The sequence below is a fragment of the Oncorhynchus keta genome, chromosome 17 (assembly GCF_023373465.1).
Source record: "Oncorhynchus keta strain PuntledgeMale-10-30-2019 chromosome 17, Oket_V2, whole genome shotgun sequence".
In the NCBI taxonomy this organism is placed as follows: Eukaryota; Metazoa; Chordata; class Actinopteri; order Salmoniformes; family Salmonidae; genus Oncorhynchus; species Oncorhynchus keta.
Window position 1 is genome coordinate 39,852,362 of NC_068437.1, and position 22,757 is coordinate 39,875,118.

General features: G+C 43.7%; 1 protein-coding gene across 16 annotated transcripts in view; it reads left to right on the forward strand.

The window, feature by feature from the left end:
- Positions 1-22,757, forward strand: part of LOC118372023 (protein-methionine sulfoxide oxidase mical3a-like) — a 147,755-nt gene that overhangs the window by 87,650 nt on the left and 37,348 nt on the right. For 4 of the 16 annotated variants that reach the window (XM_052466027.1, XM_052466028.1, XM_052466030.1 and 1 more), the window contains 19 exons: positions 483-685; positions 909-1,027; positions 1,180-1,251; positions 1,377-1,559; positions 4,744-4,860; positions 5,193-5,276; positions 6,658-6,771; positions 7,873-7,983; positions 9,712-9,822; positions 10,141-10,239; positions 10,794-10,910; positions 11,372-11,558; positions 12,793-12,887; positions 12,994-13,087; positions 16,227-16,422; positions 20,460-20,710; positions 21,166-21,255; positions 21,910-22,032; positions 22,482-22,544. In XM_052466027.1, coding sequence (XP_052321987.1) covers positions 483-685; positions 909-1,027; positions 1,180-1,251; positions 1,377-1,559; positions 4,744-4,860; positions 5,193-5,276; positions 6,658-6,771; positions 7,873-7,983; positions 9,712-9,822; positions 10,141-10,239; positions 10,794-10,910; positions 11,372-11,558; positions 12,793-12,887; positions 12,994-13,087; positions 16,227-16,422; positions 20,460-20,710; positions 21,166-21,255; positions 21,910-22,032; positions 22,482-22,544 — 2,429 coding nt within the window. The remainder of the gene's footprint in view (positions 1-482; positions 686-908; positions 1,028-1,179; positions 1,252-1,376; positions 1,560-4,743; positions 4,861-5,192; positions 5,277-6,657; positions 6,772-7,872; positions 7,984-9,711; positions 9,823-10,140; positions 10,240-10,793; positions 10,911-11,371; positions 11,559-12,792; positions 12,888-12,993; positions 13,088-16,226; positions 16,423-20,459; positions 20,711-21,165; positions 21,256-21,909; positions 22,033-22,481; positions 22,545-22,757) is intronic. The other 12 variants (XM_052466035.1, XM_035757743.2, XM_035757745.2 and 9 more) reach the window with 6 other exon arrangements.

Here is a 22,757-nt window from a genome sequence, read left to right on the forward strand (position 1 = left end):
GATAACATTAAGTGTTACTGGTTGTTTTGACTCCCAGCCATGCTGTCTCTCTCTGCCCTACAGTGACTTTGACTCCCAGCCATGCTGTCTCTCTCTGCCCTACAGTGACTTTGACTCCCAGCCATGCTGTCTCTCTCTGCCCTACAGTGACTTTGACTCCCAGCCATGCTGTCTCTCTCTGCCCTACAGTGACTTTGACTCCCAGCCATGCTGTCTCTCTCTGCCCTACAGTGACTTTGACTCCCAGCCATGCTGTCTCTCTCTGCCCTACAGTGACTTTGACTCCCAGCCATGCTGTCTCTCTCTGCCCTACAGTGACTTTGACTCCCAGCCATGCTGTCTCTCTCTGCCCTACAGTGACTTTGACTCCCAGCCATGCTGTCTCCCTCTGCCCTACAGTGACTTTGACTCCCAGCCATGCTGTCTCTCTGTGTCCACCTTGACTTTGACACCCAGATTTTCTATCTATCTCTGCCCTACAGTGACTTTGACTCCCTGGACGAACGGGACCAACAGAAAAACAACCAGTTGGGCTTCGACGTGGCCGAGCGGGAGTTTGGAATCTCCCCCTGCATGACGGGCAAGGAGATGTCCCAGGTGTCAGAGCCCGACAAGCTCTCCATGGTCATGTACCTCAGCCAGTTCTACGAGATGTTCAAGGACACAGTTCCCCCTGGGGCCGGAGGTGAGTAATGCTAGTTTCATGAATATCGTTTTTTTATTTGCGGGGTGGGGGAGTTTTGAAGGTTGGTTGAAATGTTATACACACTGAGTGATCAGTAATATATATTATGCACCAAACAGAGCAGAAACAGGGAGGGACTACCTGAACTCGTCCAATGGGAAATGCTTGTAATTTTCATAACCCTAGTGTAACGCCTTACATTTTGTATATTTTATTTTTCCAGATAACCAGAACATGAGCCCTGAGGAGAAGGCTGCGTTGATCAACAGCACTAAGTCTCCCATCTCCTTCCTTAGCAAGCTGGGCCAGAGCATCGCCATATCCCGCAAACGCAACCCCAAGGTTCTCCAATGCATCATTGTCAGCTCAGCAGTCCCTTTCCCTTCAGCACTGTGTTACTGCTGTGTATATCATCATCGTATAATGCTACTGTAGGAGTTCTTAGCTGTCTGCCCGAAATAACCAGTGACAACATGTGATTATGTGATCAACAGGACAAGAAGGAGAAGGATGTGGATGGTTTGGGGAAGAGGAGGAAGACTAGCCAGGCTGGCCATTCTGAAGAAGTGTGTAAAACTTTCAAGGGTTAAAAATGTAATTCAGGCGTTGAACTCTGCTTTGTAGACGGATATAAATGTCTCTCAGGTTAAACTCATTCTCTGGTTTCATACTGTCCATGTGTTTGTAACAGGAGGAGGTTTTGAGGGGTAACCATGATGACAGGCCGTCCAACAGTACTGCTCTAACAGAGAGGAAGATGAAGGAAGAGACAGCAGCTGTAGGGAACCATAACAAAGTCAAGTCCATGGCCACCCAGCTCCTCGCCAAGTTTGAGGAGAATGCTCCTGCAGAGTCCAAGGGCCTCAAACGACAGGTATAGAGAGACTCATTATGTCTGGGTGGTGTTGACGATGGGAAAAGGAGTAGTCTTGCTTGCCTGGATGGGGGAAGAGACTAGAGATGGAGTAAACTGTTTTAAACAAGAGAACTGTTGCTTGAGATGTAGCTTTCCTGGATGATAATGACATGAAGACAGCTTTGTTTGTCTAGACAGTGTTTTGTTTGTCTAGACAGAGTAAATATGTCTAGACAGAGTAACTATGCAGAAGTTAGATGTAGATCTATTTCATCTCATGGCGTCTAACATGACTCCAAGTCTCGTGATGCTGAGTGTGTAGCAACACTGTACTACTGTATTAATGTGTTGAACTCCAGGGCCTGTATTCATAAAGCTTCAGAGTAGGAGTGCTGCTCTAGGATCAGTTTTCCTTTTTAGATCATAATGAATGATTAAGTAAAATGCATAATTAAATCTCCATTAAATCTCCATTTAACAGACACTTTTATCCAAAGCAACTTAGTCATGTGTGGATATATTCTATAAGTATAGGTGGTAGAGGTCGACCGATAATGATTTTAACGCCGATACCGGTTATTGGAGGACCCAAAAAGCCGATATTAATCTGCCTTTTTTTTTGTGTAATAATGACAATTACAACAATACTTAATGAACACTTATTTTGACTTAATATAATACATCAATAAAATCAATTTAGCCTCAAATAAATAATGAAACATGTTCAATTTGGTTTATATAATGCAAAAAACTAAGTGTTGGAGAAGAAAGTAAAAGTGCAATATGTGCCATGTAAGAAAGCTAACTTTTCAGTTCCTTGCTCAAAACATGAGAACATATGAAAGCTGGTGGTTCCTTTTAACATGAGTCATCAATATTCCCAGGTAAGAAGTTTTAGGTTGTAGTTATTATAGGAATTATAGGACTATTTCCCTCTATACCATTTGTATTTCATTAACCGTTGACTATTGGATGTTCTTATAGGCACTTTAGTATTGCCAGTGTAACAGTATAGCTTCTGTCCCTCTCCTCGCTCCTCCCTGGGCTCGAACCAGCAACACAACGACAACAGCCACCATCGAAGCAGCGTTACCCATGCAGAGCAAGGGGAACAACTTCTAGAAGGCTCAGAGCGAGTGACGTTTGAAACGCTATTAGCATGCGCTAACTAGCTAGTCATTTCACTTCAGTTACTCATCTCAGGAGTTGATAGGCTTGTTATCATAAACAGCGCAATGCTTGACGCACAACGAAGAGGTGCTGGCAAAACGCACGAAAGTGCTGTTTGAATGAATGTTTACGTGCCTGCTTCTGCCTATCACCGCTCAGTCAGATACTTAGATACTTGTATGCTCAGTCAGATTATATGCAACGCAGGACACACTAGATAATATCTAGTAATTTTTATTTTTATATTTTATACACATCATCAACCATGTGTAGTTAACTAGTGATTATGATTGATTATTTTTTATAAGATAAGTTTAATGCTAGCTAGCAACTTACCTTGGCTTACTGCATTTGCGTAACAGGCAGTCTCCTTGTGGAGTGCAACAAGAGAGAGGCAGGTCGTTATTGTGTTGGACTAGTTAACTGTAAGGTTGCAAGATTGGATCCCCCGAGCTGACAAGGTGAAAATCTAGGCAAATCGGTGCCCAAAAACAAACACTGATTTCCGATTGTTATGAAAACTTGAAATTGGCCCTAATTAATCAGCCATTCCGATTTAATCGGTCGACCTCTAATAGGTGGTCCTAGGATTCGAGCCCACTATCCTGGCATTGCAAGAGCCATGCTCTACCAACTAAGCTACAGAGGACCTGACTTACATCAGCACTCCTACGCTGAGATGCTTTGTGAATACGGGCCCAGAATGCTAGTACTGATATGGCCCGGGCCTGGCGGCTTACAGTTGGTAGGATGATAGTGGTGACAGTCCCGAAGGAGCCAGACAATGGGGAGAAATGGGTTTACAGACCCAACTCAAGACCTGATCCTGGGACAGTCACCCTGAGAGGCAATACTGCAGGCCTGGAGCAGTGGGGGGGCTCTGTGGGCTAGTGGAACACAAGCTACTATTGTTGACATAGAAAGACAACTCACAGGCAGCATTCCCAAGTGGTGCCATATCTAAAATTCCTGCTCGGGATGTGTGTTTTGCTGTTGTGAAATCTGATACAATCTTTGATACACAAAAGACTCGGTTGATGTAAATTGAATTGATGACACGTTAGAAGTAGCCTGCCTCAGGTCTAGAGCAGAATGCTAGAAGCGTTTCTCTCTTGGTCACAGATTTGGACAATCTGAAATATGATTGGTAAATCAATGTTGAGTCGTCATCTTTTCTAATCGTATAATAACCAGCTACACATGGCCCATCAAAGAGGCTGTATAGTACACGTTGGTTTATAGGCGCTAAGCCCTACTTATGTTGAGTCCCACTGGTGGTAATATTCAATTTGATTCTGCTGCTGCTGTGTTGAATTGGGACTGAAAGTGGAGTGTGTCTGTGTGGGTGTTTCAAACCACGGGGCTTCACCTTTTCACCACTTCTTTGACCCTCAGCTCTTTGCATGACATTCTTATGTCTTTGCCACAGTGTCCATATTATTTTTCTTAAGTCTATAGTAAATTACAAACCTAAGATAGTTCCAGTTTGTACAATAATAATGCATGTCATATTGTCCAGATGTAGGATCTTAATTTGAGCCAGTTTGTTACAGCAGGAAAATAATCCTGGAGCAACAGGATATGTAAATTATGTGAATTATAATTAATGGACATGTTTGCAGGGGTTGATAACATTTTTCATTATGGCATATCAAGTCTGAAATTTAGTGGAAATTACAAACTTTAGAAGCCTTTTTAAAACTTAAATACACTACAGGTTTGCACTTCCTGCTTTGCTTGAAGATTCTCAGTAACATAAGACTGATCTAATGAACATCCTACATTTGTAGTCACATTACATTACACAGCATGCTATTCTTATGACACACACAAGTTACTTTTAGTTTTTGCTCCCAGTTTGTTTTCCAACCAGCATAACTCTGTCTTCTGATGATTCACTTCACTCTCTATTTTTCTCTTCTTCCTCTCCTCCAATCATGGATCATGACCTTGACTCATGGTTGGTTGCGCTCACTCTGTCCTGGTCTCTTATTGGCCACTTTGACTGTCACTCATCTTCCACTGGTCAAAGGGGGATTCTCTGCCCAATCTGGATCTTCTTGTGGCACAGCCCCCTCCCCTGCCTCCTGCCCCCCTGGACCCCCCCAGGGAGTCTGTCTGCCTAGCTCTGGTCCCTGCATGGAGACAGGTAAAGAGTGGACATTTCACCTCCCTCCCCTAGACCCTTGTCTAACCCCTGGATGTCCCTAACCAACCGTCTCTCTGCTGTGTTTTACAGTAGTATACATGGGGAAAGCTGCTTTGTGTGCAGATTGTTAACTGTTATTCATCCTAGACATAGCAGGCTTTATTTTCTGTGGAGTGATGAAACCAGTAGTTCCATGTGTGTGGTGTCAGAATAACCAGCTGTGTGTGGGTGCTGTTCGTTCCAGACAGTGAGTGACGTGATGTCATGTTCTCTCTTGTCTCATGTGGCGTATCCCTCTCCCTATCCCTCCCTCCCCTGCCATGTTGTCTCAGAAGCAAACCCAACAGCAGGAGCAGCTCAGCTTTGGCTATAAGGAGATGTTCAAGTGTCAGACCCTACCCAACAGAGGGGAGCAGGTATGGCTAGCTGGTCTGACGCTGTAGTAGTCCCTGCCTACTAGTCGGTCTCTCATCTCCAGCTAACCAGTTAACCATGCTATCATAGCTAGTTACTAGCAAGCTAACATCCCCTCCTTTGATAGACAAAGGCTATCACTTCAGCTTAGCTCAGTTAGCTTCATTGTGCTAATCATCAAAGTTTTAGCTTAGTTCGCTTGTGCACTAATCATCAAAGCTGCTTTGTCGTTTTTTTGTTTAGTCCTTTTTAAATTAAATATGCTATGTCTAATAGTTTGAGCCCCTAAGTGAAATGGCCAGTTCAGAGCTGTGCTTGATTGACCCATGAAAGCTAATCTGCAGTTGAGCTAATTGGTTGGAAATAGTCTGTCGTGAAAAATATTTTTGGTGGAAATAATTAGCTAACAGACCGTTAAGCCATTAACATAAAGACCAGGGCTCTCCAGCCCTGTTCCTGGAGAGCTACCCTCCCGTAGGTGTTCAGTCCAACCCTAATCTACCGCACCACATTCTAATCATTAGCTGGTTGATAAGATGAATCAGGTTAGTTATAACGGGTTTGAGTGAAAACCTTCAGGAGGGTAGGTAGCTCTCCAGGAACAGGCTCTCCAATACCACACACTTCATTTTCACTGATAAGTGTACATGTTTTAGTAGCTCTTCAGACTCATATAAGTAGGGTTGCAAAATGTTTGGAACTTTCAATAAATTCCCTGGTTTTTCAGAAATCCCAGTTGGATGATTTCCCGGAGTCAGGAGGTAATAAGCAGGAGATCAGGATTCCTCCAACCAGGATTTCTAGAAAACTAGTGTATTTATTGAAAGTTCCAAACATTTTGCAACCCTACACATAAGTATACTCTCACTCACCACAGTATTTCATACTTTTCTCATCATGCTATTCCTCTCGTTTTTTCTAATTCACTCACAAGAGTGTCCCAAAATGTTTTTGTGGCTGTAAAAAATAAATAAAAAAAACATTTCTCTCATGCTTGCTTAACTGTAAACTAATTAGTTGGTAAATGTGAAGAAATTAGGTTTATTTGCCTTAATTTTCACATGCGTCCAGTGGGTGGCTGTGTGTGATGAAACAGTGTTGGCTTGAGTGTGTAGTGTGGTCGAATGCCAGCGGTAGTTACAGAATGAGTGTGAGGGTGATACTGTAGCAGATTATTGTTTTGGCCTATTGGATGTGAATCATTAGTTAAATTGATATTAATATGTGAATGTTTTTTGACTCACTGAATTCAAAAGTGAATTTGGATGAGGCAATATGACACCTGAAGGGTACAGAGCTGTGTGTCTGTGTGTGCACGTGTTGAACGGAGGAATTGTGCACGCCAGTGACAAGTGATGGCCTGTCCTCCTCTCCACTCTCAAGCCAAGAAGCAGTACAGAGTCAACCTGTGGCTCACGGAGCTGCCCTAAGAAAACCATTCTGCTCTCCTCCTCTTCCTCCACTTCCTCCACCTCCTCACTCTATCTTCATTTACAGGTGACCAGTCTAGTCCATACCAGACCAGGCACACTCCCCTGTCATCTGCCTTGTTGATCCTTTATCTAACCTCTATCCTCTCAGGTCTTGTCTTACCTTACGAACAAGCTATCCAGTTGTGCCGTCAAAGTAGAAAGCTAAATGTAGTGACTCTTCCCCTCCCTATATTAACGTCCTAGATGTTAGCATTTTGCTACACTTGAAATAACATCTGCTAACCATGTGTATGTGACAATAACATTTGATTTGAGGACTTCCAACCTAACTAAAATGAACTGTATCTAGTCTTCGTTTCCGTTCTTCTCGTCAGTGGGTTTCTTGTGTTGTGGCTGACCAGCGCGTAGGTAGGCCTTGTTGCCATACTTTCTGCAGTGAAAGATCTGATGCTGTACATGGCATGCTGTGGTTTGTTTATGAGCGGAGAAACATGGCCCGAGCTGTCAGTTTTGAAGTGTCTGGGTGTCCTTCAGCATTGTGATGGAGGAGGAAGTCACTACCCAGGACCAGACCCTTCTGACACACAGGGTAACCATGGTTGAATGGGCCTGTGGTCAGTGCTAACCCTCAGGGAACTAACAACACATGCATAGTGTGTGTGACTGGGTGGCTCTACGGCTTGTGTGGGATGGAAGGGATTGTTGTGGTCAGAATATGATTGGAACAATCAACAAAGTGTAAGCAGATGACTTACAGTATGTAAGTATACAGTATTTCAAGGCTAGTCTCATATGTTTAGTTTGGGCACTATTGTTTGATCTCTATCGCCATAGCAGTGCTTGCATGCTGACTCATATACAGTATTATATATATCATATAATACTGTAATATAATATGTGTGCAATTTGTAAATCATAATTTGGTGAGTGCTTATATTTGTCCTATTTGACACATGTACAAGTGTGTATTAATATACATGTGTGAATTTGAAATGCGTTTTTTTTAAATATCCCAACTCCCCCTGAAAGAGTGGGTTGTCAATAGAGGTCTGTTATTTCATTCTCAAGCCAGCCATACCAGCTAACTGCATCAAACCAGTATTATCATGTTTTGGGACACACAGACTGTAAACACACACAATGCTTACCTTGGTTTAATCTGCAGAAATGGAAACCCGTGCAGCTTGACGAGCCAGAGCCTATTCACATCCCTAGCATTCAGGAGAGGTCTGCGAGATTAGTCGCGAAGTTTAAGGGTAAACCTGAGAAACCGAAGGTGAACACCATGGCATGTTGTGTGAAAAAACAGAGCCGTATATAATCAGTCAATTCATTATCTGTAAGTGATTGGCCTTGTCTTTGGTGTTGGTTTACTACTGTACTCCAGCTAAGAGCGAATTCCTCATTGTCATCAATCTCAGTCCTGTTGCCTTTTCTGAACTGTCCGACATTATTTATCTGTCCTCTCCTTCCCCTGGAGCCTAAGAAAAAGCCCTCACGTTTCTTTATAGAACAGTGGCACCGGTCTCACAGCCAGAGCCCAGAGAGCCCCCTCTCCTCCCCTGAAACGCTCAGACAGGTAGCCCCTCTCCTCCCCTGAAACGCTCAGACAGGTAGCCCCTCTCCTCCCCTGAAATGCTCAGACAGGTAGCCCCCTCTCCTCCCCTGAAATGCTCAGACAGGTAGCCCCCTCTCCTCCCCTGAAATGCTCAGACAGGTAGCCCCCTCTCCTCCCCTGAAATGCTCAGACAGGTAGCCCCCTCTCCTCCCCTGAAATGCTCAGACAGGTAGCCCCTCTCCTCCCCTGAAATGCTCAGACAGGTAGCCCCCTCTCCTCCCCTGAAATGCTCAGACAGGTAGCCCCCTCTCCTCCCCTGAAATGCTCAGACAGGTAGCCCCCTCTCCTCCCCTGAAATGCTCAGACAGGTAGCCCCCTCTCCTCCCCTGAAATGCTCAGACAGGTAGCCCCTCTCCTCCCCTGAAATGCTCAGACAGGTAGCCCCTCTCCTCCCCTGAAATGCTCAGACAGGTAGCCCCCTCTCCTCCCCTGAAATGCTCAGACAGGTAGCCCCTCTCCTCCCCTGAAATGCTCAGACAGGTAGCCCCTCTCCTCCCCTGAAATGCTCAGACAGGTAGCCCCCTCTCCTCCCCTGAAACGCTCGAACAGGTAGCCCCCTCTCCTCCCCTGAAACGCTCGAACAGGTAGCCCCTCCTCTCTGGGGAGAACTACATTAACACATTACCTCATCTCTGCTCCTTGGAAAACTCACTAGATTGATTTTGATAGATTGATTTGATTTTAAATTATATAAGATATACCTACTGCCATCAAGGACAGCTGCATTATAACATTTCTCCTCAGACTGCTACATTTTACGTTTGAGTCATTTAGCAGACACTCTTATCCAGAGAAACTTACAGGAGCAATTAGGGTTAAGTGTCTTGTTCAAGGGGACATCAACTGATGTTTTAACCTAGTCATCTCAAGGATTTGAACCAGAAACCTTTTGGTTACTGGTCCAACGCTCTTAACTGCTAGGCTACTAGTAACCACCCTGTTAACCAGTAACCTCAATAGCTGACCAAAGCTGAATTTGCCCCTGTTTTTCTACTGCATGGCAAATCGAAATTGGCTTTGCAACAATGCAGCATTTACAAGTACACCATAAATGAGTAGTGACTCTGCTAATAGTGGATCAGTTATGTCAAGGCACAGCCATCAGGGCACCCTTGTTAGTATGCATATGATTAACCTGTCACATAAAAATCACTTAAACAACTAAAGCAAGCACAAATAGCCTAGCACACAAGGCTAAAACCTCTATCACGATCAATCAGGTTGCTCTCGCAAAAGAGGTTTCTAACCTTAATGGTCTTTCCTGGGTAAATAAATGTTAAATAATATGGATTTTGTGTGGAGCATGGCATGCTTTGCGCATTGGCTAAATTCTTCCTTACCAGTCCTATTCTGTTCTTTGTAATTTGATAATGTGTTCTTCTGCAGGAGCTAGAGCTTCTTTGCTCTGATGACCAAATGCTGTTACATAGCCTTAGTATACAGGAAAGGGCTGAGCAGCTTGCCTCGCAGTTTCAAAGCAAGCCGACAAAGCCACAGGTGATACACACCACTCAATAGCCTTGGCCTGGATTCAAAGTTGAGGACTTTACCAAAAGAACTGACCTGATCTCTGATCTCCTTAGTTACTTTACAAGATGTCATTAATGTCAGATCGAGTAATAAAACTATAAATAAAACACTGCCATTAATCCTATTGTTTACTCAGTATCTGTCATTCTTGTTATGTAGAATTAGAATATGACCCTGCCAAGGGTTTTCCATATCAGCTTGTCTTGCATCTTTGCCTATTCTCTTTGTTCTCATGCCAAGTCCTCCTGCCTTAATTGTCCTCTCTTTTCTTTCTTTCCCCTGGAGCCTAAGAGAAAGCGCTCACGTTTCTTTATAGAACAGTGGCACCTGTCACGCAGCCATAGCCCAGAGAGTCCCCTCTCCTCCCCTGAAACGCTCAGACAGGTACCCTCTCCCTCCTGAGGAGATCTGCAGTGGGGCTGACTCGAACACACTCATTGCCTCTGGGAGATGGGACAAGTAACTCTCACTGCCTGTCCTTTGATATTGGAAATCAGTTCAATCACATGTGTGTCCTAACAAGCATGTGGACAATGCATACAGGAATGCATACTAGTCAACAGCTGTTGCTCCTCATTTAAGTAATGGTGTGTAGACATCCCTGGTGTTGTAATGGTTAAACTGCAAGCACCCTTTCTGTCAGACACTGCATGTGGTGGTGTGGCTCATGGCTTTATTAGTGTTTTAGGGTTCGAGAGTTTTATGCAGGATTGCACATATTTGAAAACACTAATTCAAAGCAGTTCATTGGATTGGTGAGCCGACACATCTACACGCTTGATCAACCTAACATGGCTTCATTTCCCTCTCATGATGTCAGTTATTTTCCAGTGCTCTTTAGTGCCTTACCTATCATATTCCTTTGCATGTATTTATTTTTCCTCCATGTCTCTTTCTCTCATCCTACCGTCCTTTCTTTCTTTCTCTGTCGTCAATAGAGATATTTAAAGATGTACACAGGGGGAGTAAGCTTATTGGCTGATCAGATAGCCAATCAGCTTCAACCTCAGGAGGAACCCAAGCCCTTACTTGACGAGAGGGAATTGGTGGAATTGGTAAGAGCCAATGGTGTCGTTGTAGACCCAAGAGTGAAGTGACTCCAGCTTGCGAATGCAGCTGTGGTGTTTGGGGATAATGAGTGTAACTAGGACTTCCTGCTAGTTCTAGAGAACGATTTGTAATTGTGTGTTTCTTAGAAACTAACTCTGTGACCAGTGTTCTGTGTGTGTATGTGGAACATTTTGACCGTGTGTTTGCTGTGGTATCCAAAATGTGCTATAATCTCAGGTGTTTCTGACAATGCAAACTTCTTTTGTTTTAGTGGCCCACGTTATGACCTACTAGGTTGTGAATGGTTTGATATCAATGGAACAGTTGATCCCATTATTCTCTCTGTTTGATTCTCCCACTAAGTTGTGAAGCTGGGGCTCCATGGAAATACCTACCCTCTCTCTCCATCGCTCTGCACCTCTCCCCTGGCCCTGATCTAATCTCCTTTCCCCCTCTTCCACTTCAGGGTTCCCTGAGGAAGGAGTTTCCCCAGAACATCGGGGGCAGTGACGTGTGCTTCTTCTGCCGGAAGCGTGTGTACGTGATGGAGCGGCTGAGTGCTGAGGGCAAGTTCTTCCACCGTAGCTGCTTCAAGTGTGACTACTGCGGAACGACGCTTAGATTGTCATCCTACGCCTTCGATGTGGAGGATGGTACGTGCTCCCTAGATGCGTCTTTAGACCACTCGCAATGATCATAATGTAGTGTGCTTTTCAGCGTAAGCTGGTCCCAGATCTGTTTGTTACATGTGAACAGATCTAGCTTGCATACGCTGTTGATACAGTGGGGAGAACAAGTTTTTGATACACTGCCAATTTGGCAGGTTTTCCTACTTACAAAGCATGTAGAGGTCTGTAATTTTTATCATAGGTACACTTCAACTGTGAGAGATGGAATCTAAAACATAAATCCAGAAAATCACATTGTATGATTTTTTAAGTAATTAATTTTCATTTTATTGCATGACATAAGTATTTGGTCACCTACCAACCAGTAAGAATTCCGGCTCTCATTGTTCACTGCGTGTGAACAAGAACACCCCACTGAATGACAGTCACTTTGTTTTGTCTTGACCAAATTCAACCAGGGCACAGACATTACTGACACTCGATCAGATATATCAGATGTATTTAGAAATCCCTCTTTACATCAGCAGATGATACATAGTGCTGTACAGAAACCCAGCCTTAAACCCCAAACAGCAATCTATTCATATGTAGAAGCACTGTGGCAAGGAAAAACTCCCTAGAAAGGCAGGAACCTAGGAAGAAGCCTGGAGAGGAACCAGGCTCTGAAGGGTGGCCAGTCCTCTGCTGGCTGTGCCATGTGGAGATTATAAGAGTACATGACCATTAAGACCAGATTGTTCTTCAAGATGTTCAAATATTTATAGATGACCAGCAGGGATCATTTGAGAATTTTATGATACTGTAGAAAGTGCTGACTGAAATGTTGGCCTACTCATAGGTAGACATACATGTACTGTTAGCAGGTCAATTATACAAAGCCTTGTCCTTGTGGTTACAGTAGGTGTTATCAGATTGTCCTGCATTATCCTCATAGAGCCTGCTCCAGTCTTGTGATGTCATTCCCTTTTCTCTATGGGTGTTAAGGTCTCTGTTGTGCTAATTGAACAAGTAGAAGATTGTTAGCAATGAGGGAGTGGCTGTTTCTCCCTGTTTAGTTTGTGATCCCAGTCATCCCACTGGTAGAGCAGACTCCAGAATGCCCACTGGGAACTTAGACACTATTATTGTCCTCCTTCCCTCCCTATCTATGAACAGCATAGTCTAATACACACAGATGCTTTTTCCGAATGCAGGCTGATCTGGAAAGGTGTTTTTGTTTTGCGCTGATTTGATATTTCTCTGTTTTTGTCTCCTGCAGGGAAGTTTTACTGCAAGCCGCACTACTGTTACCGCTTGTCTGGTCAGGCTCAGAGGAAGAGGCCAGCACCGACCTCTGCTCTGCTCAATACAAAGGTACTACTGACCCATCCTCTCCCCCCCCACACACACACTGGATCTGTCATGTCGGACAATCAGGAAGTATAGGGTGTGTATTGACCCCCTCCACCCCTGTCTTCAGGACAACCAGGCGTCCTTGCCCGTCATGGTCACCGTGGACTCCTCCGGGAGGGGGGAGATGGCATCCCTGTCTCCCGCTGAGCGCCATACCTCAGGTACCCCCACTAGCCCACTTTCCTCACCTCTAGCTGTGGTACCACTGCCCCGCCTGGCCTCACTGGCCCGGGCTCGATGGTTGGGGGAGGGGCCCCTGCGCACCCTCCGCTGCACCCTCTCCTGGACTTACCACCAGGTGGAGCTAAACTCTCTCAACTCTCAGCTTCTGTATACCTACTGTATCTACCTCTTCTGCTGTTTCACCCTCAACGCCTTGCTCAATCTCCTAGCATGACCTGTAGCATGATGTACTACAGTACCCATAGAACATACTGTATCCCCCTCGCCTTATATCACCTCTGTGGCTTTACTTCACAACTAATGACTCTGAGTGAATGTTAGCTAGCGTCCTCTATTCCTCTTTCGTATAGCTTGCTGTCCTATTGATGTTATTTCTGTGATTCTGTGCTTGTGGTGTGTTGGTTTTTTCTTGAAGATGCAGCATTCCCTCCCCTTTTGGTCAATATAGTAGCCCATGCTGGCAGCTACATTTTAAACGAATGGTGCATCTTCTTCGATCTCTCTCAGCTGGGAAATTAAAATAACAGTCAGGCAAAATGATGAGCCTTCACTGTTCGCTTCTGTGGGTTTGTAAGACTTAATTATACTGTAATTACTTACCTTTTCTCACTGTTATTAAGTAATTTAACAGTAACCTGTTGAATTGATTAATAGTTGTACATTAAATGTAATATTTATATTTTATTACTCAACAAATGTGCTCTTTTGCCTGCCTGTACTTTAATTGAAGGCCCAACTCTATTATGATTGTAACCTGTAGTGCTCTCTGACTTCCTTAGTTTTACCTTGTCCTATTTGACCTTCTCAGTAGAGCGTGCCTGTATCACTGCTTATGATTGGTTCTTTGTAAGCTTTACCTTTTCACCCTCCTATCAGAGTAGCCTGGAGCTGACAGCTAGTGCTTGAAACAGGGCTTGTGATTGGTCCATTGAAAGCCACCCTGCCCCTCATCTCTAACTGTACCGTCAGTGGGTGTCCTGTCTGTCTTCCTGCATCCCTCTTTGCATTCTAACACATACACTGCTTTTGCTAAATGCTGCATTTATCTTGCATATACTATATAGATTCTACAGATGAAACGTGTAGGTTGATGTATCTAATGTACGGCTAATTATCTAGTGTGAAGTTTGTAGCTTAGATTACTTTATTAAGAAATCTGTAGGCCTGCTAGACTAGTATTAGATTTAAGGTAAGTATAAGGTATAATCCCACAACTACTAGAACATTTTTATACTTGGTAATAAGATAGAAGCAGGCCGCAAACATGATGTATACACTACAAGATTATGTGTTCACCTGCTCGTCAAACATCACTCCAAAATCATGTACATTTAATACGGAGTTGGTCCCCACTTTACTGCTAATAGTCTCCACTAGAGGTCGACCGATTATGATTTTTTTCAACGCCGATACCGATTTATTGGGGGACCAAAAAAAGCCGATACCGATTAATTTGTAATAATAAAATAATAAAATTTGTCATTCTGCCTCGTTCCTAGGCCGTCATTGAAAATAAGAATGTGTTCTTAACTGACTTGCCTAGTTAAATAACGATTAAATAAAGGCGTACATTTTTGACCAACTGACTTGTAGGAAAGGTGACATCCTATGACGGTGCCACATTGAAAGTCACTGAGCTCTTCAGTAATGCCATTCTACTGACAATGTTTGGCTATGGAGATTGCATGGCCATGCGCTCGATTTTATATACTTGTCAGCAACGGGTGTGGCTGAAATAGCCAAATAGCCAAATCCACTTATTTAAAGGGTGTCCCCATCATTTTGTTTATATGATTTCTATTAATGGCTAACATTGATAATTTCATAACACATGCTAACCTGTGGTCATCCCTATCATCTTTAAAACTGAGGTTAGTAGAATAGGATTCATTGGCTCATGAATCTATTGTCTCATGATGTGATGCAGGCTCTATTGACTTCTAAATGTCCCTCTGTGATACTAGAGTTCTGCATTCTTCAGTTTCACTAATCTGACAAACTGTCACCACATGCACCATCGCATGAAAACAAATGAAATATCACACTCTGCCTCACCAAACCATGCTTTAGTGAGGGTTGCATGCGGCCATTGCTTACAACACATTTTCTGTTGGTAAGTTTCTCTCAACTTATTTTAAGCTAAATGTATCATTTTAAAGAACACATTTTTAAGTGTTGCCGTGCCCTATGCAAGTAGGTAATCTCATCGCAAAATTTGGACTGATTCTACTAGACCAGGAATGGGCAACTTTGATGGGGGTTGGAGCCACATCTGAACTCATCATGAGGGAATGCGATCCAGGTCTGCGTACCCACATCCATATCCATCCTGCAATTCTACACATTTTGTCATGGAGTAGAGAGAAATGTTAGCTGTTTTTAAGCTAATTTACTGCAATTCAATGCATTTTCCCTGACTAATGCCATATTAATATGATATCTGCGTGAAAGTGAAAACAAAGTCAATGTGGGCCCCCCAGTCGGTAAATTGACCATGTTTACTACAACAGGGTACTGATTTGGGACACTAGTTGACCATCCCTAAAATTAGACTCTCAGTTTTACGACTTGCTAGGAAGGATGGGCAAAAAGGCAAAGTAGTACCAGCCTTATGTTATATAATACATATATATTATAATGTCTATAATAAATATTTTATATTTGTGAGCTACTGTAGGAAAAACAATGAATGCAATAAATTATTAGAATGACTGTGTGGTTTTGTCTGTTTGTCCTAGAATCTAAAGAAATGTTTATACAAACAACAATGGCGCAAACATGACACACATCAGTTCATACAAAATTAGTGATACAAAATTAGTGCTCAACTATAGTCATGGAAGAAACATAGATGGAAACGTGATTATGGAAAGATGTGGTTGCTAGAATGTTACACAGTAGGTACAGTATACTGGTATACTGTACTTGGCGATAAGGATAGCCCCAGTTTGAATGATTCCCAGCCTGCCTAGTGTCTACACCTTGCATGGCTCTTGCACTGCTGTATCCCTCCAGATCCTCTTCTCAATCATGCTACCCATCTGATTCTTAGAAAGCCTGTCTTGTTTTCTTTCCCCCGACAACCGTCCGCCCTCGCCCCTCCACGATCCACCCCAGTCCCAGAGGTCAACGGGCTGCAGGAGCCCAGCCTGCCTAAGCGTCTGCGGGGCACGCCGGAGCGCATTGAGCTGGAGAACTACAGTCTCTCTCTACAGCGGGAGGAAGATCTGGAGGAGGTGCCCGAGGAGACGCTGGCTGAACACAACCTGAGCAGCGTGCTGGACAAGGACAAACACGCAGAGCTGGGCTCCAGGTAAGACAGAGGGACAGTCAGCTCTGCGAGGGCATGGCTAGTGGGAGCAACTGTTGAATCTCACCAGTTTAGGCCTATGTTTTATTTTATTTCACCTTTATTTAACCAGGTAGGCTAGTTGAGAACAAGTTCTCATTTACAACTGCGACCTGGCCACGATAAAGCATAGCCGTGTGAACAGACAACACAGAGTTACACATGGAGTAAACAATAAACAAGTCAATAACACAGTAGAAAAAGAAAGAAAAGAGTATATACATTGTGTGCAAAAGGTATGAGGAGGTAGGTGAATAATTACAATTTAGCAGATTAACACTGGAGTGATAAATGATCAGATGGTCATGTGCAGGTAGAGATACTGGTGTGCAAAAGAGCAGAAAAGTAAATAAATAAAAACAGTATGGGGATGAGGTAGGTAAATTGGGTGGGCTATTTACCGATGGACTATGTACAGCTGCAGCGATAGGTTCGCTGCTGAGTTTTAAGTTCCTCGGCATACACATCACAGACAAACTGAATTGGTCCACTCACACTGACAGCGTCGTGAAGAAGGCGCAGCAGCGCCTCTTCAACCTCAGGAGGCTGAAGAAATTTGGCTTGTCACCAAAAGCACTCACAAACTTCTACAGATGCACAATCGAGAGCATCCTGGCGGGCTGTATCACCGCCTGGTACGGCAACTGCTCCGCCCTCAACCGTAAGGCTCTCCAGAGGGTAGTGAGGTCTCCACAACGCATCACCGGGGGCAAACTACCTGCCCTCCTGTACACCTACACCACCCGATGTTACAGGAAGGCCATAAAGATCATCAAGGACATCAACCACCCGAGCCACTGCCTGTTCACCCCGCTATCATCCAGAAGGCGAGGTCAGTACAGGTGCATCAAAGCTGGGACCGAGAGACTGAAAAACAGCTTCTATCTCAAGGCCATCAGACTGTTAAACAGCCACCACTAACATTGAGTGGCTGCTGCCAACACACTGACATTGACACTGACCCAACTCCAGCCACTTTAATAATGGGAATTGATGGGAAATGATGTAAATATATCACTAGCCACTTTAAACAATGCTACCTTATATAATGTTACTTACCCTACATTATTCATCTCATATGCATACGTATATACTGTACTCTATATCGACTGCATCCTTATGTAATACATGTATCACTAGCCACTTTAACTATGCCACTTTGTTTACTTTGTCTACATACTCATCTCATATGTATATACTGTACTCGATACCATCTACTGTATGCTGCCCTGTACCATCACTCATTCATATATCCTTATGTACATATTCTTTATCCCCTTACACTGTGTATAAGACAGTAGTTTTGGAATTGTTAGTTAGATTACTTGTTGGTTATCACTGCATTGTCGGAACTAGAAGCACAAGCATTTCGCTACACATGCATTAACATCTGCTAACCATGTGTATGTGACAAATAAAATTTGATTTGATTTGCTCAGATAGCAGATGTTTAACCTGTTGCGACAAGCCATCCCGGATCCGGAATCGTGAATACAGCCTCAAGCTCATTACCATAACGCAACGTTAACTAATCATGAAAATCGCAAATGAAATGAAATCAATATGCTAGCTCTCAAGCTTTAGATTTTTGTTAACAACACTGTCATCTCAGATTTTCAAAATATGCTTCTCAACCATAGCAAAACAAGCATTTGTGTAACAGTATTGATAGCTAGCGTAGCATTTAGCATAGCATTTAGCGTTAGCATTCAGCAGGCAACATTTTCACAAAAAACAGAAAATCATTCAAATAAAATCATTTACCTTTGAAGAACTTCAGATGTTTTCAATGAGGAGACTCTCAGTTAGATGGCAAATGTTCAGTTTTTCCTGAAAGATTATTTGTTTAGGACAAATCGCTCCGTTTTCTGCGTCACGTTTAGCTACGAAAAAAAACCTGTATCCAGGATTGTGTAAATCTATCCGCAAGCTCATTAGCATAACGCAACGTTAACTATTCATGAAAATCGCAAATGAAATGAAATAAATCTATTTGCTCTCAAGCTTAGCCTTTTGTTAACAACACTGTCATCTCAGATTTTAAAAAATATGCTTCTCAACCATAGCAAAACAAGCATTTGTGTAACAGTATTGATAGCCTAGCATAGGATTATGCCTGACATTCAGCATGCAACATTTTCACAAAAACCAGAAAAACATTCAAATAAAATAATTTACCTTTGAAGAACTTCAGATGTTTTCAATGAGGAGACTCAGTTAGATAGCAAATGTTCAGTTTTTACAAAAATATTATTTGTGTTGACAAATCGCTCCGTTTTCTTCATCACGTTTGGGTAAGAAAAAAAATTAAAATTAAGTCATTAAAACGCATACTTTTTTCCAAATTAACTTCATAATATTGACAGAAACATGGCAAACCGATGTTTAGAATCAATCCTCAAGGTGTTTTTCACATATCCATCGTGGCAGTTGACTTTCTCTTCTGAAGAAATGGAACGGCGCATGGACCTAAAGATTACTCAATAATTTCGACACAGGACACCGGGCGGACACCTGGTAAATGTAGTCTCTTATGGTCAATCTTCCAATGATATGCCTACAAATACGTCACAATGCTGCAGACACCTTGGAGAAACGACACAAAGGGCAGGCTCATTCCTGGCTCATTCCTGGCGCATTCACAGCCATATAAGGAGACATTGGAACACAGCGCCTTCAGAATCTGGGGCATTTCCTGAATGAAACTTCATCTTGGTTTCGCCTGTAGCATTAGTTCTGGGGCACTCATAGATAATATCTTTGCAGTTTTGGAAATGTCAGGATTTTTTCTTTCCAAAGCTGTCAAATACATGCATAGTCGAGCATCTTTTCGTGACAAAATATCTGGTTTAAAACGGGAAGGTTTTTTATCCAAAAATTAAGAGCGCCCCCTATCTCAAAGTTAGTGAGTTGGTGAGGGAGATGAGTCTCCAACTTCAGCGATTTTTGCAATTCGTTCCAGTCACAGGCAGCAGAGAACTGGAAGGAAAGGTGGCCAAATGAGGTGTTGGCTTCAGGGATGATCAGTGAGATACACCTGCTGGAGCGTGTGCTACGGGTGGGTGTTGCCATCGTGACCAGTGAACTGAGATAAGGCGGAGCTTTACCTAGCATGGACTTGTAGATGACCTGGAGCCAGTGGGTCTGGTGACAAATATGTAGCGAGGACCATTGACTAGAGCATACAGGTTGCAGTGGTGGGTGGTATAAGGTGCTTTAGTAACAAAACGGAGGGCACTGTGATAAACTGCATCCCGTTTCCTGAGTAGAGTATTGGAAGCTATTTTGTAGATGACAGCGCCGAAGTCGAGGATCGGTAGGATAGTCAGTTTTACTAGGGTAAGTTTGGCGGCGTGACTGAAGGAGGCTTTGTTGCGGAATAGAAAGCCGACTCTAGATTTGATTTTAGATTGGAGATGTTTGATATGAGTCTGGAAGGAGAGTTTACAGTCTAGCCAGACACCTATTCTAGGTCGGAACCATCCAGGGTGGTGATGCTAGTCGGTCGTGCGGGTGCAGGCAGCGAACGGTTTAAAAGCATGCATTTGGTTTTACTAGCGTTTAAGAGCAGTTGGTGGCCACGGAAGGAGTGTTGTATGGCATTGAAGCTCGTTTGGAGGTTAGATCGCACAGTGTCCAAGGAAGGGCCAGAAGTATACAGAATGGTGTCATCTGCGTAGAGGTGGATCAGTGAATCGCCCGCAGCAAGAGCAATATCATTGATATATACAGAGAAAAGAGTCAGCCCGAGAATTGAACCCTGTGGCACCCCCATAGAGACTGCCAGAGGATCGGACAACATGCCCTCCGATTTGTATTGTAATGCACACAAACTGTGGCTGATGCTTAAATTATAATTTACTATTGCATGCTGGCATGTGATGGTTATGGTCAGTGCTTGTAAATTATTGGATATATACGGTGCCAGAAAGTGTTTGTGTGTGTATATATCCTCTCCTTCCCTGCCTGCTTTAACATCTGCCTCTCTTGCACTCCTACAGCAGCTCTGAGTCTGACATGGAGGAGGAGGACCAGGAGGATGAGGACCATGAGGAGGAGGAGCAGCAGGAGCCCCCCAGCCCCTCAGACCTGGGAGGGGTACCCTGGAAAGAGGCTGTGGAGATCCATGCTAAGCTGAAGACCGACAGCGACCCAGGGGCCGAGGGAGAGTACGGGGCTCAAATGGTTAGAGACCTAAAGGTGGAGGAGGAGGAAGATGATGAAGAGGACGATGAGGAGGAATCGAGTGATGGTAAAATTGTTTTTTTAAATTACGTAAGACAATTTAAAGTTTACAAAGTGTGTCTACTGTATGTCGTTATCTACGGGTTCAGTTTTCAGATGTCCTGTTTGGAGTGCTGATACTGATATCATAATTTTTTAATATATTTTTTTATGTGCGATTTGGAATGTAGCAGACCTGTCTAGTCACTCAGTCAGTGGGTTCTACAGTAAACTGGTGTCAATGTTTTCCTTATGGTGTCTTCCTCATTTGTATGTGAACATTCTGTCTTCATCTTAACTCTGACTATTGGTCCTCTTATCTCACTAAATCAGTTTTTTAAAGAAAAGTATTCCTCTTTCACCTGTCACTGTGAAGTCATTGTTTTCCTCATCTTCTTTGTGTCTCCTCCCCCCTCTCTCTGTCTCTCTGTCTGCCTGTCTGCCTGTCTGTCTGTTGTGGGGCATGTCTCCCCCTAATGGCAGAGGGGGAGTACTGCCCGTGGGAGAGGGAGCTCCAGTCAGGTGTATGGCTGGAGAACCTCAAAGATGAAGAGGATACAGTTACATTTAAAGGTAGCACCACTGCCTGCTGATGGGGTTTGCACACTTAACGACGAGTGAAGGGACATTCTCATTCATTAACTCTTGTGTTGGGTTTGTTTCTTTTTACCAGGCGTTCTCCTGCAGTGTTGGGTTGGCATGGTTATGTTTGAATTGTGGAATTTTGACTGAGAAGGACGGTTATTTTTAATTCTCTGTTTTACATTCTCATGCTGAAATATCACTACCCGTTTTATTCTACCCCTTAACGTTCTTCCTATTAACTTGTTTTCTTGCAACATTGTTTTTGTAATAATCCACTTCTACTAAGAACATGTACAGTGTCCCTTTTTTAGTCAGTCAACAGTTTTACCATGGTAGAGACGTTGTCTTTCTGATTTATAATATTTTACTGTAAAGCTGCTACTGTTGTTCCAGGACACTATTGCATGCAGCCTCCATCTCCTTCCTGTGGTATATCATATTTCAACCGTACTGTCTCCTACTGTTCTAAAATCACCTCTATACCTTCTCTCTCTTATCCCTCTCTTTTCCCATTCTGTCCTGTCTGTTTCCCTTGGTGTTCCTACTCCCATTGCTCAACGACTCTCTTACACTTCATGCAATATGGAACTCAAATCCACACACACCAACGATATACGGTCCACCCCCTACACCTCCATACAGCCAGATACCTGCAGATCCAGCAAGCGCTGCAGTCTGTGGATCCTACAGTCATTAAGAATATCAGAGGAGTCTCCGTGCTGTCGGAGGGGCCTCCTGCCTCAGCCTCCCAGCCCTCCTCCACAGGTAACCCAGCCAAGTGGAGCTAATCCCTGGGTACACTTCCCAGGCCAGCCCCTTTGCTCCCTGACTGTGGGTCTCCCGGTTGGGGACCAGTGTCTCTCATCAGACTGGCTACTGCTGTGTGTGTCTGGGCCAGGAGGACCAACCCTTCCACACTAATCAACCTCTTGTCTATAATCATCTGTGGTTTTGATTGTCCTGCTTTCTTTTGTTGAGCATTTATGTTGCGTCTCAGTGTTGACGTTAAGGAGTCTGGGGTTGTGACCGATGGACAGAGAGACAGGTTTCACTTGGTCAGATCAAAGGTCACCAATGACACCTCGGGTTCCTTCCTTTATTTATCCCTTTTGTTTATTCTGTCTGTTCATTTGGTTTGGCTTTGTTCTGTTATTCATTTCCCATGTGTCTGTTCTGTTAATATCCTGTCCCAACCATGTTTGTTTTAAATGTAGCCCCCGCCAACACATCCGCCCGTCATGAGGCTGTGCGAGTCTGGTTGGAGTCGGTGTCTGGAGGTAGTGCAGAGCGATATATGTGATCATTATATATGATGATCCCTATACCTTGGCTTTACAGCTCTATTCTACTCTACCTTCCTTATAGCATGGCAGCACACACAGACACACACTCACAAGCATGCATGCTGGAACTATACAACGCAAGAGACCAACACTTTACCAGTTTTCTCACCACCCAACCTCACCTCCCTGTCCCTGTCAGATCACACT